This window comes from Ursus maritimus, unplaced genomic scaffold (genome assembly GCF_017311325.1).
Source record: "Ursus maritimus isolate PB19 unplaced genomic scaffold, ASM1731132v1 scaffold_9, whole genome shotgun sequence".
Taxonomy (NCBI): domain Eukaryota; kingdom Metazoa; phylum Chordata; class Mammalia; order Carnivora; family Ursidae; genus Ursus; species Ursus maritimus.
The window spans coordinates 52,647,672-52,662,288 of record NW_024427107.1 but is presented as its reverse complement, the minus strand read 5'-3'; the positions used below and the strand labels follow the sequence as shown (position 1 = coordinate 52,662,288).

Sequence of the window (14,617 nt, the reverse complement as noted above, 5' to 3'; positions counted from 1 at the left end):
TTCCTGTCCCTCAGGGAAGTTAGTGCTCTCTATTATATGCTCTTACAGACCTACTACCTCTTATAGCCTTTTTCACACCTATAATTAAATTATCGATGTAATCTTCTTGTTTGAAATCTGCCTCCCCAACAAAACTGTGGGCATTACTAATAGTGGAGGGCACGTCCCTCTTATTCTCCACAGTGAATCCAGCACTGAGAAAATTCCTGCCCCTCACCAACTGCTCGAGAAGTATTCCCAGAATAAAAGAAAATTATGTGATATATACGTAAGCCTAGATTCACAGAAAATCTTACAACCTCATCTGAATGGTATTGGCCTCAAAACCAAGCACAGATTGCACTGTATGAGATCTTCTCGGAGCACTTCGCAAAAGATGTAGATAAGTGAAAAAAGCAACTGAAATATTGTAAAGTCAATGACTATTTCTTTTCTTATCCCAAAACCATTAGCCCCATGTGTTCCACAACTCCTCAAGTTCATTACTATACCTTGTTGATGCAAAGCCCCAGTTTCTGACTTCTACATGGATATCATGTTTTCCAGGAGACAACTTGGGCAAGAGACATCTAATACCTGTGAAGTTCCACTGAAAAATCTGACAGGGTTTTCCTCCAACGTATACCTCCACATTTTGTGTGAGTTCGTTTCCAAAATTATAACCCTTAATTGTTAAATTAACTTCACCTGTTATTTTAAAAGAGAATAAAAGTTTTACAAGAAGATTCAACTTATTATGTGGCATAAAATTTGCATATTAAGTAAACCAACTCATTTCTTTTTTTTCAATTCTAAGAGTTTTATTTTTATTGTTTTATTATTGTTATGTTCAATTAGCCAACATATAGAACATTAGTTTTTGATGTCGTGTTCAACAGTTCATTAGTTGCCTATAACACCCAGTGCTCAGCACGACACGTGCCCTCCTTAATAACCATCACCTGGTTACTCCATTCCCCCCTTTCTGTAACCCTCAGTTTGGTTCCCGGAGTCCAGAGTCTCTCATGGTTTTAACCAACTCATTTCTTATCTTTTATTGGACTTAGGAAATTCTAATGCTTGCAGAGGCAAAAGAAAAATCAGTGAAAGAATCGATAGCTGCCACATTGAGATAAAATTCATGCTTAACTGTTTCACAGGGAAAAAAAGATGGCAAAGTACTTTCTAAAAAACTTAATATTGTTCTCCTTATTGCACATGTTTAAAGTGAAATAATAAGTAGACTAATCTATGCTTAAAAAAATAAAACTTGTGGCTGGTTTTGCTTTAAGAAACAACTGTAGAAGAAACTATGCTTCAAAAACCCTTCTAGAAATAGTTTACATCTATCTATGTTGTGTATACATATAGCTTATATATACATGTATATCTTACATATATACACCTTACATATATATGTCAAATGACTGATCTTATTGAAATTTTTCTTACCTTGTATTGTTCGTACTTTTGGACTAAAATCAGTTACAACTGGAGTCTGTAAACAGTTATAACTATAAGCATCCTTTGCTGTGGCTTGAAATCCACTGGTAATAACTGAAATATCAACTGTACCCTCAATTCTCTAAAATAAGAAGAAAAAATAAAACAAGAAAATATTAAAACAAAAAAACAATAAAAATAAAACATTAGAAAATATTAAGTATTGAGATGAAGAAATCCAATGCCTATAATCAAATAGAATTATTCAAAATAAACTGTTTGGTTTCAAAGTCATGAATCAGAATCATTTTTCAGATATTTAGAAAGCTGTGGTATCCAATGTAAGCTACATGTTTTAATTTTTTAGATAAAGATATATGATAAAGTGGTTTTCAGGGTGTTTATGACCAATTTAAATGCACATATATTATTGGATTCCTAAGGGCTCTGTAATACAGTTCATATGCTCTGGACAAGCGACTCTTATTTTTTTTTAATTTTTTGAAAGATTGTATTTATTTATTTGAGAGAGAGACAGCAGGAGCAGGGGGAGGGGCAGAGGGAGAGAGAGAAGCTGATTCCCCACTGAGCAGGGAGCCCAACGCAGGGCTCAATCCCAGGACCCTGGGATCATGACCTAAGCCAAAGGCAGACACTTAACTGACTAAGCCACCCAGATGCCCCTGGACAGGTGACTCTTTTAAATTGATAAAGCAAAGGTGCTAAAAGTTTTGACACTTTGTTCTTAAAACACACTCAAATGTAATTTTTTATTCCCCTTCACTGACAAATCACATTGTAAGTTTTTGCTGACCTAATTTCAGAATCAGACTAACGCTTGGACCCCTAAGAAAAATGTTTGGTACTTTCACTGATAGAATATCTATACACTTCCCAGTTAGGAATAAACATTTGTCCAGCATGTAGTATTTGCTTAACATGCACTCAGCGTTTAACTGAATGATGTAATTTGAACAAAGTTTTCATCTACCATATCCTTCAGATTTTCATCATCATTTGGTCCAACACGTGCTCAAATTTACTTTTCCTACAGATTTCAACTACATAATACCCACAATGAGTCTGCTCAATTTTTTTAATGTTAGTTACTGGATTCAGCATCCTTTTGCACAAAATAAGCAAACAAGAGTCTTGGTTTAAATTTAGACACTATTTTTTAAGATAAAGAACAATGACTGTTGCTAAGATAAAATACTGCATGAGGAATTTCACATGGGTTTTTTTTGGCATTTGTTTTATTAATTATTGTCGACAAACTGAAACTTTATCACATTTAAGGCATATATTCTTCTTTTGAGAAACAAAAAATGTTCAGATTTGCTTCTCTGAATTTTTTTTTTTTAGACTGTTAGTACTGAATTTTTTTTTATCCTTCAATTTACCTGGTCAACTCTCACTCATTGTTCAAGTTCTGATAGGCCATCAATTTTTCTGTGAAACTCTTTCTACAATCTCTCCTCACTATATTTTTTTAAAAATTTTAAAAGATTTTATTTATTTATTTGACAGAGAGAGAGACAGCCAGCGAGAGAGGGAACACAAGCAGGGGGAGTGGTAGAGGAAGAAGCAGGCTCCCAGCGGAGGAGCCTGATGTGGGGCTCGATCCCAGAACGCCAGGATCACACCCTGAGCTGAAGGCAGACGCTTAATGACTGAGGCGCCCCTCTCCTCACTATCTTTTATTTTTACTTTGTATCTACTTCTATGATTTCAAGCGGAACACATTGTTTAATACTGGTTTATGCATCTGTCTTTCCAAATGGTAAGTATCTAGAATGTGGATATAATGCTTCCTTTTTGGATCTTAGGAGAAAGATGTTGAAGAAATAATTGTTACAGAACAACACTGTAATGCCACAGTTCCTAGGTAAAAATGACACGTGTTTAACCTACTGAGATTTTTCAGGAAAAAAAGAAATGACTGAAGTCAGATGCCTTACTTTTGGTGTTCTGCAGGTTATCTTATTCAAATCCCCTTCAATCACATTGCAGGTTTCATTTGCAACTAATACCTTTGAGTTTTCATTAAAGCCAAATCCAGATACAGTCAGAAGAGTACCACCTTCAAAAGGAAACAACAATAACAATAATAGATCAACAATAACAAAGGAAACCGACAAGAATCTAACTCATCATTCAAGAATTTTCTAACCATCAAGAGATGGGTTGACAAATAATCAAGGATCAGACTCGAAATGTATTTAATCACCACCACATCCGGGAGCCAGAGCTCTGAAGTCTGGAACCATCAAAGAACTGGGCCAAGTGATTTAATGAAATAACAGATTTGGAACCACCATTTGCTTTGGGGCATTGCTAGCAGCAACTGCTATTTTCCATAGTGTCCTCTTCATTCTAAAGAGAAATTATGCTGTTTCTACATACTTAACCATTCTGTGGGAGGGAATGAAAGTGAATTATGACTCTTCCCAAATCTCAAATTTTAATATCTCTATGTAAAATGAACCAAGAAAAAATCCCAACGAACAAAAATAAAGTAAAACAAAAACACAAAACACACCAAAAAGATCGAGACCAAAGCAAAAATCCAAAACCGAGCATCATCAAACAAAGGCAAAGGAAATGAAGCAGGACAGGAAAAATGTGTTATTTTCTTTCCATCTTCTGCGTCAGCCTTCCTTTCCCCGATTCGTTCCTGGAACTTTTTCTGGGTCAAGTAGCTCCACTGAGACTGTGGTTACAAATGGAGCAGCTGGTAAGCAGAATAATAACTAATAAATCTTATCTTGACATAATTGATGAGCTTGTTATAGAAACATGTAATAATTGATGATATTAATTCAATAACCTAAGATGTAAGTATAAGCAGTCACCCTGATTTGTGCTTCATAAGAAACAAAAGAATTAGTCAGCCATTTAATCACTGTGCCTTCCAAAACGGGAGTCTCCTTTGTTCTATATGAGGGAGCTTGGGGTTCCTCTCGCTCCACCCTGTTCTAGAAATAGTACAGTGAAATGACAGAAATTTATGCAATTTTCTTTGTTTAGAACAATTAACTATTACCTGCCAGGCTGCCAGAAGCAGGCCAGATGTGTGAGATCCGATTCTGATAAGTGAAGTAGAAGACCTCACCCTCCACATTCCGTGCCAGTCCAACATCAGCTACGGACACAGCCACTGGGAAATGCCCAGCACTTCCATTCAGAATCTGGCACTTGATCTCATTTTCTAGTGATAAAATAGGAAAACATGATGAATTAAATATGTTTGTAAGATAAAATTACTTAAATTTTATATTTGTAAATATAAATTTTGGCCTTCATTTTTATACCCCAAGTAATGTATCTAAGGAAAACTACTCATATATTAATGGGGTGAAAGTTTCTGCAAGCTACCTGGTGTTATGAATCAGACACTGTTAGAAAAAAGCTAGGTGAAAAAATAATAAAAGCAAAGTGAACAATTTGCCCTTGACTTCTGTGGCCAAAAAAAAAAAAAAAAAAAAAAAGGTTATTATAATAATAACTTAAAAGTCCTAATCTGTAAAATCATTTATATCAATAATTCTAAAAATGTTGGTTCAATGTATGATTTATGTCCAAAACTAAGTAAAATCAGGTTTCATCAAGAACGGTGATCAAAGCCTAAATGAAAACCTATCCTTCACAGTTCATTTAGAACAGTATACGTGCATTTATAATACAAGTGCATTATTGATTTAGATCTCAAGAATGCACAGAATATCTGAATTAAAAACAACTTTTTGAAGGGAAAGAACAAAAATCAACTGTTAATGAGATAAAGACACTGTACAGCCCTGAAAGAATGAGTCTGTGGTCATAACGAAAGATTAAAAAGATAGTGCATTTATCCAGAGAAGTTGGCCAATTTCATGCCCCCATAGGGTGAGCTATAGAAGGATTATTGTAATACTGCTCTTTGAGTCTACCTTGTCTTAGAGAAAAGCAATTAGATGTAATGGTAATAATTTTACTAAGGACCTACCATCCACAGAAAGAAGAGAGCAACCCATTGGTCCAACTGAAACTGATACAGCTGAATCGGGAGAAAATCCAGAGCCTGATATGGTTAGAATTGCGCTTTTTTCATAGGACCCTGAAAATGATCAATTTGAACAACAATATTAAAATGAAAAAACCACAGAATCTGTTCTTATGAAATCAAATGCTTTGCAGAGAAAAATATGCCTATCTTCTAAAGGCTATAAACAATAAGCCATAAAGCGGGGGGGGGGGGGAAGGCACATGTTTACCAATGGTAAATTTTTTCCATTGAATTGCTCTACATTGCTTCATGTTTTAAATCTATGTTGATAGAGATTAGCGGAAGAATTATCTGACCGAAGTACAGAATGACATAGAGAAAGGAAAATTACTGTTACGACAAAGTAAACAGGCATCTCTGTATGGTAACTTACACTACAATGGGACTGCCATCACGAATTCATGACAAAAGGATGAACTGCACCATATGTGTTGTGGGCACTTTCCACTTGTGATAAAATAAGGTTTCTCTATCTAGGGAGACACACATCCTCAAGTACCTGAGATATTACCAGCGTACACCCACTGTCTCAGCACCTTATAGTTAATGTTCTTCCATTGACTCTAGTGTCCAGATTTGGTCAATAAATGATATGGTCACCCTACCTATATAACATCACATACAACATGGATTCCATGTGGATTTAAATAGCTAAGAATGAAAAATGTGAAACTCTAGAAGTTTAGAAGAAAACATAATCAAACATCTTAACTTTAATGTACAGATGGGTTTCTTAAGTAAGTGTAAAAAGCCATGGTTAACCATAAAGGAAAAGAAAAATCAATTGGAACAAATCCATGATTGAAATGGTTCTTCCGTAAGCAGGATACTAAAAGTGCAGGTGACGTACTGGGAGGAGACATGTGCAAAGGATTGGGAAACATAATATATAATATGCAGCTATAAGTCAATAGAAAAAAGACAACTGATAAATGGATAAAGGATGTTTACAAGCAATTTGCAGAAAAAATAACCCAAATATCTGAGAAACATATGAGAAGATGCTCACACGCGTTACTCATCAGGGAATAGACAAATTAAGATGATGATGAGATAACCCCTTTCACCCATCAGATTGACCAAAATTAGGAAGCTGGTGATACCAAGTATTGACAAGGATGTGGGGAATACGGCACTCTCATGCCTGCTGCAAGTACAGGCACTCTGGAGAGCAATTTGGTCATCTAATAAACTGAATACACATTAACTCATTTATTAGCCAGCAATTCTGTCTCTGGGCTTATACCCTAAAGAAGCTCCGGGATGTATGCAATAGGGGACTTGTGCAGCAAAGCTCAATACACTTATGGGTAAAAGCAAAAAACTGCAAACAATCTAAATGTCCATCAACAGAGACAAGAATAAATTGGGATATTCGTGAAGAATTTTAAAATGATGAATTAGACATGCAAAAACCATATAAGTATTTCTCAAAATAAATGCTGAATGACAAAAAGTCAGATGCAAATGATATTTGCAGTGTAATAGCTCTGATATTTACATTTCAACGTCTCTTTCATAAGCTTAAAAAAACTGGCAAAATTACCATGTGTGCCTGTTATATACAAAAGGTATTAAAATGGCATGGAAGAATACACACAAAATTAATTATTGTGACTGCCTCTGGGGAGATTTGCAGGGACCAGAAGCAGAGATTTGGCCTCAAGAGGACTTTAGCTATTCCTATAATATTTCCTTTCTTAAATTGATGATTGGAAGTAAATAGGACAAAATGCTAACAGTGCTAATTTTCAATGAAGAGCATATAGGTGTTTTTTATAGCATTATTTATAAGTATAAATGTCTTTTATACTTATAAGTATCTTTTCATTATTTTTAAATTTATCAAAATATGGCAAAAGGCAATTCAGATTGTTAATTATTTTGAGTAAGAAACAATTTCTTCCAGAAGTGCATATAAAAATGGAAATTCATTACAAAATACAAGGGTAGATACAAAAAATATAAATACCAAAGAACCACAATCAAATGAAAGTTAATCAGATTCTTATTCTTGAGAGTTTTGACCCCATGTAACATGAATTGTCCCAAAGTAATATCATTACTGTAAAAAAAGTCTGAAGAACATATTCTTCCAACACAAAGATGTACTGTTTTTAAAATGTCCCTTTTTCCCCCTGATATATAATTAGCAGATGAATTTTTCTACTAGCTACCAAGATTAAATGTGTGATGATAGCATCTGAGCTTATCTTTCTGACTGAAACAAAGGTCACTCCTAACAACCTTAGTCCTGCTGTTCACTTCAGTACTGGGAGTTCAGACACAAAGCGGAATCATGTTTTTTTAAAGTAATAACATATCATGAAGATATGGTACAATGTGTCACCCAAGACTGAGTTCTTGGCAATAATTTTTTCTCTCTAGTTCTCAAGTCTAGGACCTAATTATTTTCTTTTACTAACAGCAGCTGTCTCATTACCAGCCTTTTAGTCCTAAATCCCCTAGAAGTGGTCTCATAAGATTCCTGTTAATACCCCAGCAAGCAGAAGCTCACAAAAATGCCTCATCAGAGTGAAATTCTAGAGACTGATTCTAACGTGGTGAAATTAGAGAAGTAGAAGACTGGCAAGTTCCACTTCAAATATGATTTTTTTTTTTCAAAAATAAACAATAAATGTTCTTTCTACAGCTTTCTGATCTGATAGATTTTTTTTTGACTATGTAGAAAATGTCTGCTTGCCTGATTGGTGAAACTTGTATATTAAAAAATCATTATTAGTTTACAGTTTTGCTAGTTGTCTTCCACTCTCTACTCCAAGTTATAAAGCAGGAGATTACCTTGAGATGGGTTTATGGCCCGGACTAATGGAGTGGCCACGGGATCCCATGTAAACCCACAGTCACCCGAACATTTAGCTGGAATTCCATTGACATAGACTTCAACCTCAAATAAAGAAACAGAGAACAGGGGTAGCATGGCTAAGGAGAATATGCATAGGATTTTTTTAAATGATGGAATTTTATTTGTTTGCTTGTTTGTTTATAAAAATTAGTCTATTCATTCATATTTTTTCTGCTTTGACCATTCATTCATTCAGCAAATGTGCCTCCTATGCAAAGGCACAGTTGTAAATGTTAAAATACAGTAATACAACATTAAACACAACCGACGACATCCCTGCTGTCACTCAATTTATATTCTAGTGGGGAGAGACAGTTATAAATTTTTTTTAAGATTTTATTTACTTATTTGAGAGAGAGAGCTCATGAGAGAGAACACGAGCAGGGCAAGCAGACTCCCCGCTGAGCAGGGAGCCCAATGCGGGCTCGATAGATCCCAGGACCCTGAGATTATGACCTGAGCCAAAGTCAGACACTCAAGTGACTGAGCCACCCAGGCACCCCAAGACTATAAATTTTTTAAAAAAGTAAATATGTATTATGCCCTAGTGGTGAGTAGTGCTATGAAGGAAAATAAAGGTTGCTCTTGAGAAAGTCATCTAAACTCCTTATATATTAATTTTCTCATCATTAAAGTAGTAATAGTAATAATTACTTCACAGAATGACTGTAAAGATTAAATGAAAGAATATATTTTCAAATTCTAACAGGTAGTAGTAAAGCTTAAAAATCCACTCCTTTATCATAAGGAAGATAATTTTATATATAAAATAGTCATAAAATAATATTATTGAGTTGATCAACCATTGACACAAATATTCACATGAAAATAAAGACATCATCCCTGCTGTTTAACTGGCCTTTAATGTATTACAAAGTAGTTACACATTTAAAATTATGTTAAACGTCATGAGGAAAGTTTCAAGAATACCTGTGGCTGTTGGCTGGGTGTACGAAGTAGGTCTCCAAGTATGCGTTGTCTGAATAAGCCACCTTCCTTTATCTTCACAACTGTCATATTAGCCTTTTGTCCAATAATATTGGAATCATTAACCTATTGTTACACAAAATTATTTTACTAGAAAGGTTATGATAAATATAACCACACTAGTTTTTCTTTTTAAAATTAAGCAAGGTTGAAAATGAATAAAAGCCAAGGATAAAAAAAAAAAGCATTTGAAAACATTCTAGTCCCAGTTTTTGAAAAAGGAACCTCTTCACAAGTGAGCATAATCTACCCCCAATAAAATGCTAAGATTATTGTCTTATCATATATTGCATCAATTACAAGTTGAATTAAATGCCTAAAAGTAACCTGAATTTTTAGAATAAAATATATCCCAGGAAAATGAATTTACTAAATTTTATTTTCTCAGTACATTCTATGCTTTTTCTGAATATGACTGCTTTGACAAATGATTGTTGAATAGTTGAATAATTTATTCCTCTTTCCACCTGAGAGTCAACTTTTCTCCTTCAGCATTTTTCACCCCTGACTATCCTGGTTTTTGATCCACTTGTGGAATTGTACTTTTTGCCAATAATAAAAATGAATCAAATCAATTCAATATGTACAACTTGGTCATTCCAAAATGCCTCTGCCAATACAGTAGGCTTCTGGTATATACCGTGGCTAACAAAGAGATAGGAGTCTCCATGCTGAGCCCTGCATGTGCCGAAGTGCTGATAAGAAGCATAAATGATGGGCAAGCAGAGGAGACTGATCAGAAAAGAGACAAAGGAGTAAATGCACAGACACCAGCAGAGATACCAAGAAGACCAGTTACGAGAGCTGCTCAGCTCCAGAATCTTCTAATTCTCATTTTAGACCATGCATTTTCTTAAATAACCTCCATATCTCTATGACTTACTGTTTTGCACATCCATAGCCCATGTGTGTACATTGTATGCTACATTTATACACCTTTTTTCCCCTCCTCTTTCCCCTCTCTCCTATTTTTCCCCCATAATGGTTTCATAAGTAGACTGCTGTATTTCTTCCACCTTACGTCATGGACATCTTTCCAAGTGACTATCCAGGTCTACTGTGGCTGCATGACAGTCATGCTAAGGTTGTGGCATTTTAACAAGCATTCTTCTACTGATAAGGATAGGTTCCTAGGTTTTTACTATTACAAATACTGCTTCAGTGACTACCTCTGTGCCTATATCATTTCATAGTTGTGTTATTTCAGTAGTATAGCGTTAAATAGCTGAGAATGCCAAATCAGAAGGTATCTATATTCAGATTCTGCTACATAATGCCCCAAAAAGGTCATACTAATTGACTTTCTCCCCAATGGCGTTTGAGAAAGACTGTTTCCTCACACTCTCACTGCCACTGGAAAGCACCATCTTTTTAATGTTTGACAATCTGAGCCCCCAGATACCTCTAGACTCTTCTCCTTCACATACTCCGGGCCTGACCCCTGTTTCCTGCCCCTTCACACTCTAACTAAGCAGAGGTAATTAGATGGCAGCTTAACATGTGACTCCCTTATGAACTTGAAAGTCATTTTTAGAACGAGAAAAGTATCCAAGGCCCCAGAATACAGCTTTAGCTGATGGTGGTAGAATTATAGACAGCAAGGGTGATTATACTTGGTTCCTTCAGATTTAGTTCTGAGACTGGCGCTGCCTGGCCTCCTCCTGTCCCTGTCAAGGGTCTTCTAACACCGATTCTTGAATTTTTTCCAGAGGGGACAGCAAATAAAGTACCAAGAGCGATTCTCCATGAAAGAGAACATCATGTCAACATAACTGAGAACAATCTTCTCCTTAGTTTCCTTTTTTTAATGTTTAGTCTAGAGTTTGCATTTTTTAAAAATATAGACAGTCTCAAATTCTTATAAAAATGAGGCAGGGTGAGAAAAAAAAAAGAGAGAGAGACAGGGTGCAAATAAGCAAGCAACACCCAGAAGAAAAAACAAAACGAAGCCAGCTGAGAGAACCTGCAGAAGATTCTGCTTTCCACATCTGCTTCTCCACTTGATGTTCCACGAATATCCAGAGCACGTTCCCTCGTGGGTCACTGAGACGCGGCCCACTTCTTCCACACTCTGGAGCGCGAACTGCAAATCTGGAGCTGATGCTGTGGCCGGAAGGCCTGCACTCACAGGAGAACAGGAAATAGGAGTGAAAAATTCACGAATAAATTCCACCCTTAAGATGCAGGAAATGTGTACTGCATAGTATCACTTGTAAGCCAACCGTCCTCCTTCAATATAGTAAAAATGAAATTTGTATCTTATTTATGCCAAGAATTTACGTATCCCTTGGAAGCAAAAATGACATGAGTAATATACTTCAGATTATAGCCTTGGCTCAAATATTTTTATTTTTAATATTGATTAACTTTATAAATAACCTATAAGGCAAGAGATATAAAAGAAAAACAAACTTTTGGAAATATAACCTGTTAAATCTAGAGAGGTGATAAAGAAGAAGTGAAAATATAATTTGTTCTGAATAATTTAGTTTTACATTACTAACATTATCTTAACTATATAAATTATGTGGAGAAATCATATTAGAAAGAAATACACCAAAATGTTTATTATGGTTGTCTAGATCAGTACTGTCCAACTGATATATATATATATATATATATATACACACACACACACACACACACACACACACAGTGTTCTGAACTTTTGTCATATACCTTTGAGGATGTGTCCATAAGCTTGAATGTCAAAGCTGCCACTTAGAGGTGGGGACGCGGCTTGAATTCTTTGAATACGAATCTTTGACTCCCCTGGCCAATTACCTCCTCTGTAAACAGACTCATTCTCTGTCTCATTTGTTATTATCTAATTTCCAAAATAAATATTGATAAAATGATTAAACGTTAAGAACGGCTAACATGATTTCCATTTCACTATCGTACAATCCCGTGACATGACGTAAACGAGCCTCAGGTATTCAGGATTCTTCAGAACATTGAGGAGAGTCACATAAATCAACACAGGCCACACCTACATAGCCGCAATAATGAGGCCAAAGTCAACTCAGTCATCTGGGCAGCAATCAGCAGGAACACCTCATTAATTCAGAGTGTACCCTCCATCACTCAACGAACAAATATTTATTGAACAGGCATTCCATTTAAGGTTCAGGGCTAATCACGGTGGGGAAGCAGGGAAACACAAGATGCAGTCTTAGCTATCAAAAAACTAAAATGCTTTTTGGAGAAATAACATATGGGGACTATAAAACAAACAATATATGATAGTATAGAATCGGCACACAGACTGATCCAGACTCAGAAAAAGCCTGTCTAATGTTGACTGCCAATCCATTGACCAAAGCAAGTGTTATAAAAATTCATAGATTGTAACTCTAATAGTGAAAATGAGAGTCTCCTGCTTCTGAGCCCTCATAGTTGTCTGTGAATCTTGTAGAATTTAAAACTAGAAGCCTCGTTGCCCACTGAAATGAGTAAACATAATCGCGGAAAGACATATGCAAGAATGTTCATTGCAGCTTTATTCATGATAGTGCCAAACTGGAAATAGGGCAGAAGCCCATCCATTGCATGGTCATATTGTGGTACGTCCATACCGTGGACTACGGTAAAGCAATGACAAAGAATGAGCTACAGCTGCATGCAACACCTACATCTCACAGCAGCAAATAAAAGGAGCGAGACGCAAAAGAACACATACTGTCCTACGTACTGAAATGAATATTAAAAACAAGCAAAACTATTTATTGGTGGTAGAAATCAAAACAGCGGTTTTCCAGGGGTGAAGAGTGAGTAATCTAATGACACAAGACACAAGGAAGGCTCTTGGGGAGCTAATGATTTTCTTTATCTTGATCTGAGTAGTGGTTACATGAGGGCATTTACTTTGTAAAAATTCATGGAATTCAGCAAGGCTGCAGGATATAAGTTCAACACAAAAACCAGTCACATTCCTATATGCAAAAGCAAACATGTAGAAACCAAAATTAACAACACAGACGATTTACAATTGCTGCAAAGAAAAACGAAATACAGATAAATCTAACAAAACATGTACTGGATCAGACCTGACTGCAAAATGTTGATGGAAGCAATCAAAGAAGACCTAAATACACTGATGAAAGAGAGCAAAGCAGACCTAAATTAATGGAGATGCCCTGTTCATGAATTGCAGGACCAATAAGACTGTGAATTCTCTCCAAAACAATGAATAGGTTTAATGCAATTCTTATCAAAGTCTTATCAAGATTTTTGTAGACATAACAGGTGTATTCCAAAATTTACACAAAAAGACACAGCACCTAGAGTAGCTCAAATAATTTTTCACGAGAATAAAATAAGAGCAATCACTCTATCCAGTGCTGTCTTATTGTACAGCTACAGGAAGGAGACTGGTGGAGGAATCAACACACAGAGAAATGGAACAGAATAGAGCATAGAGAAATATGCCTCCACAAATATGCCCAACTGATTTTTGACAAAGGTGCAAAAGTAATTCAATGAAGAAAGCATAGCTTTTTCAATACATAGTGCTGGATCAATTGGAGCCAAAGGCAAACAAGTGAACATCGACCTAAAACTTCACATCTTATACAAAAGTTAACTCAAAATGGATCATGGCCTTAAATATAAAATGCACAGCTATAAAACTTTCAGAGAAAAACTGAAAAATATTTAGGACTTTGGGCTAAGCAAAAGTTCTTAAACTTGAAATCAAAAAGCACCATTCACAGGAGGAAAAATTGATAAACTGGATCTTATCAAAATTAAAAACTTTTGTCCTGTGAAAGACCTTATAAAGAAGATGAGAAGGCAAGGTACACATTTAGAGAAAATATTTGCAAAACCATATATCTGAGAAAGGACTTATATCTGGAGTATAAAAGAGCTTTAAAAACAATAAGTAAATAACCCAACTAGAAAATATGCAAGAGACATGAAGAAACATTTCACAGAAGAGGATATATGGGTGATCAACAGCATTAGCCATTAGAGAAGGCATGGGGTAAAGCAATTTTTGTGGAATACTTACAGTTTTTCAGTATTTTTAATCACAGAATCAGAGTATGATTAAGAAAAACACTCTTTGAGCCTCTAACAATATTTATTATTTAACCCTAATCCTGAACTTATTATACTTGTTTTTGATTCATTGTAGAAAATTGTATTAATTTATTGTATGTTTTTGTAGGACATTAAATCAAAAAATACTTATAGGGAGCCCCTGGGTGGCTCAGTCGGTTAAGTGCCTGACTCTTGGTTTCAGCTCAGGTCATAATCTCAGGGTCGTGGGATCAAGCCCCACGTCAGGC

General features: G+C 35.6%; 1 protein-coding gene across 1 annotated transcript in view; it reads right to left on the bottom strand.

Annotated features, from left to right (window-relative positions):
* PKHD1L1 (PKHD1 like 1) overlaps window positions 1-14,617 on the bottom strand; it is a 148,927-nt gene that overhangs the window by 90,118 nt on the left and 44,192 nt on the right. Inside the window, exons 24-32 of the mRNA XM_040626062.1 lie at window positions 12,003-12,150; window positions 11,287-11,441; window positions 9,267-9,389; window positions 8,273-8,378; window positions 5,411-5,521; window positions 4,469-4,633; window positions 3,384-3,505; window positions 1,432-1,564; window positions 492-687 (exon numbers count right to left, since the gene is read on the bottom strand). Of these exons, the coding sequence (XP_040481996.1) occupies window positions 492-687; window positions 1,432-1,564; window positions 3,384-3,505; window positions 4,469-4,633; window positions 5,411-5,521; window positions 8,273-8,378; window positions 9,267-9,389; window positions 11,287-11,441; window positions 12,003-12,150 (1,259 nt within the window). The remainder of the gene's footprint in view (window positions 1-491; window positions 688-1,431; window positions 1,565-3,383; window positions 3,506-4,468; window positions 4,634-5,410; window positions 5,522-8,272; window positions 8,379-9,266; window positions 9,390-11,286; window positions 11,442-12,002; window positions 12,151-14,617) is intronic.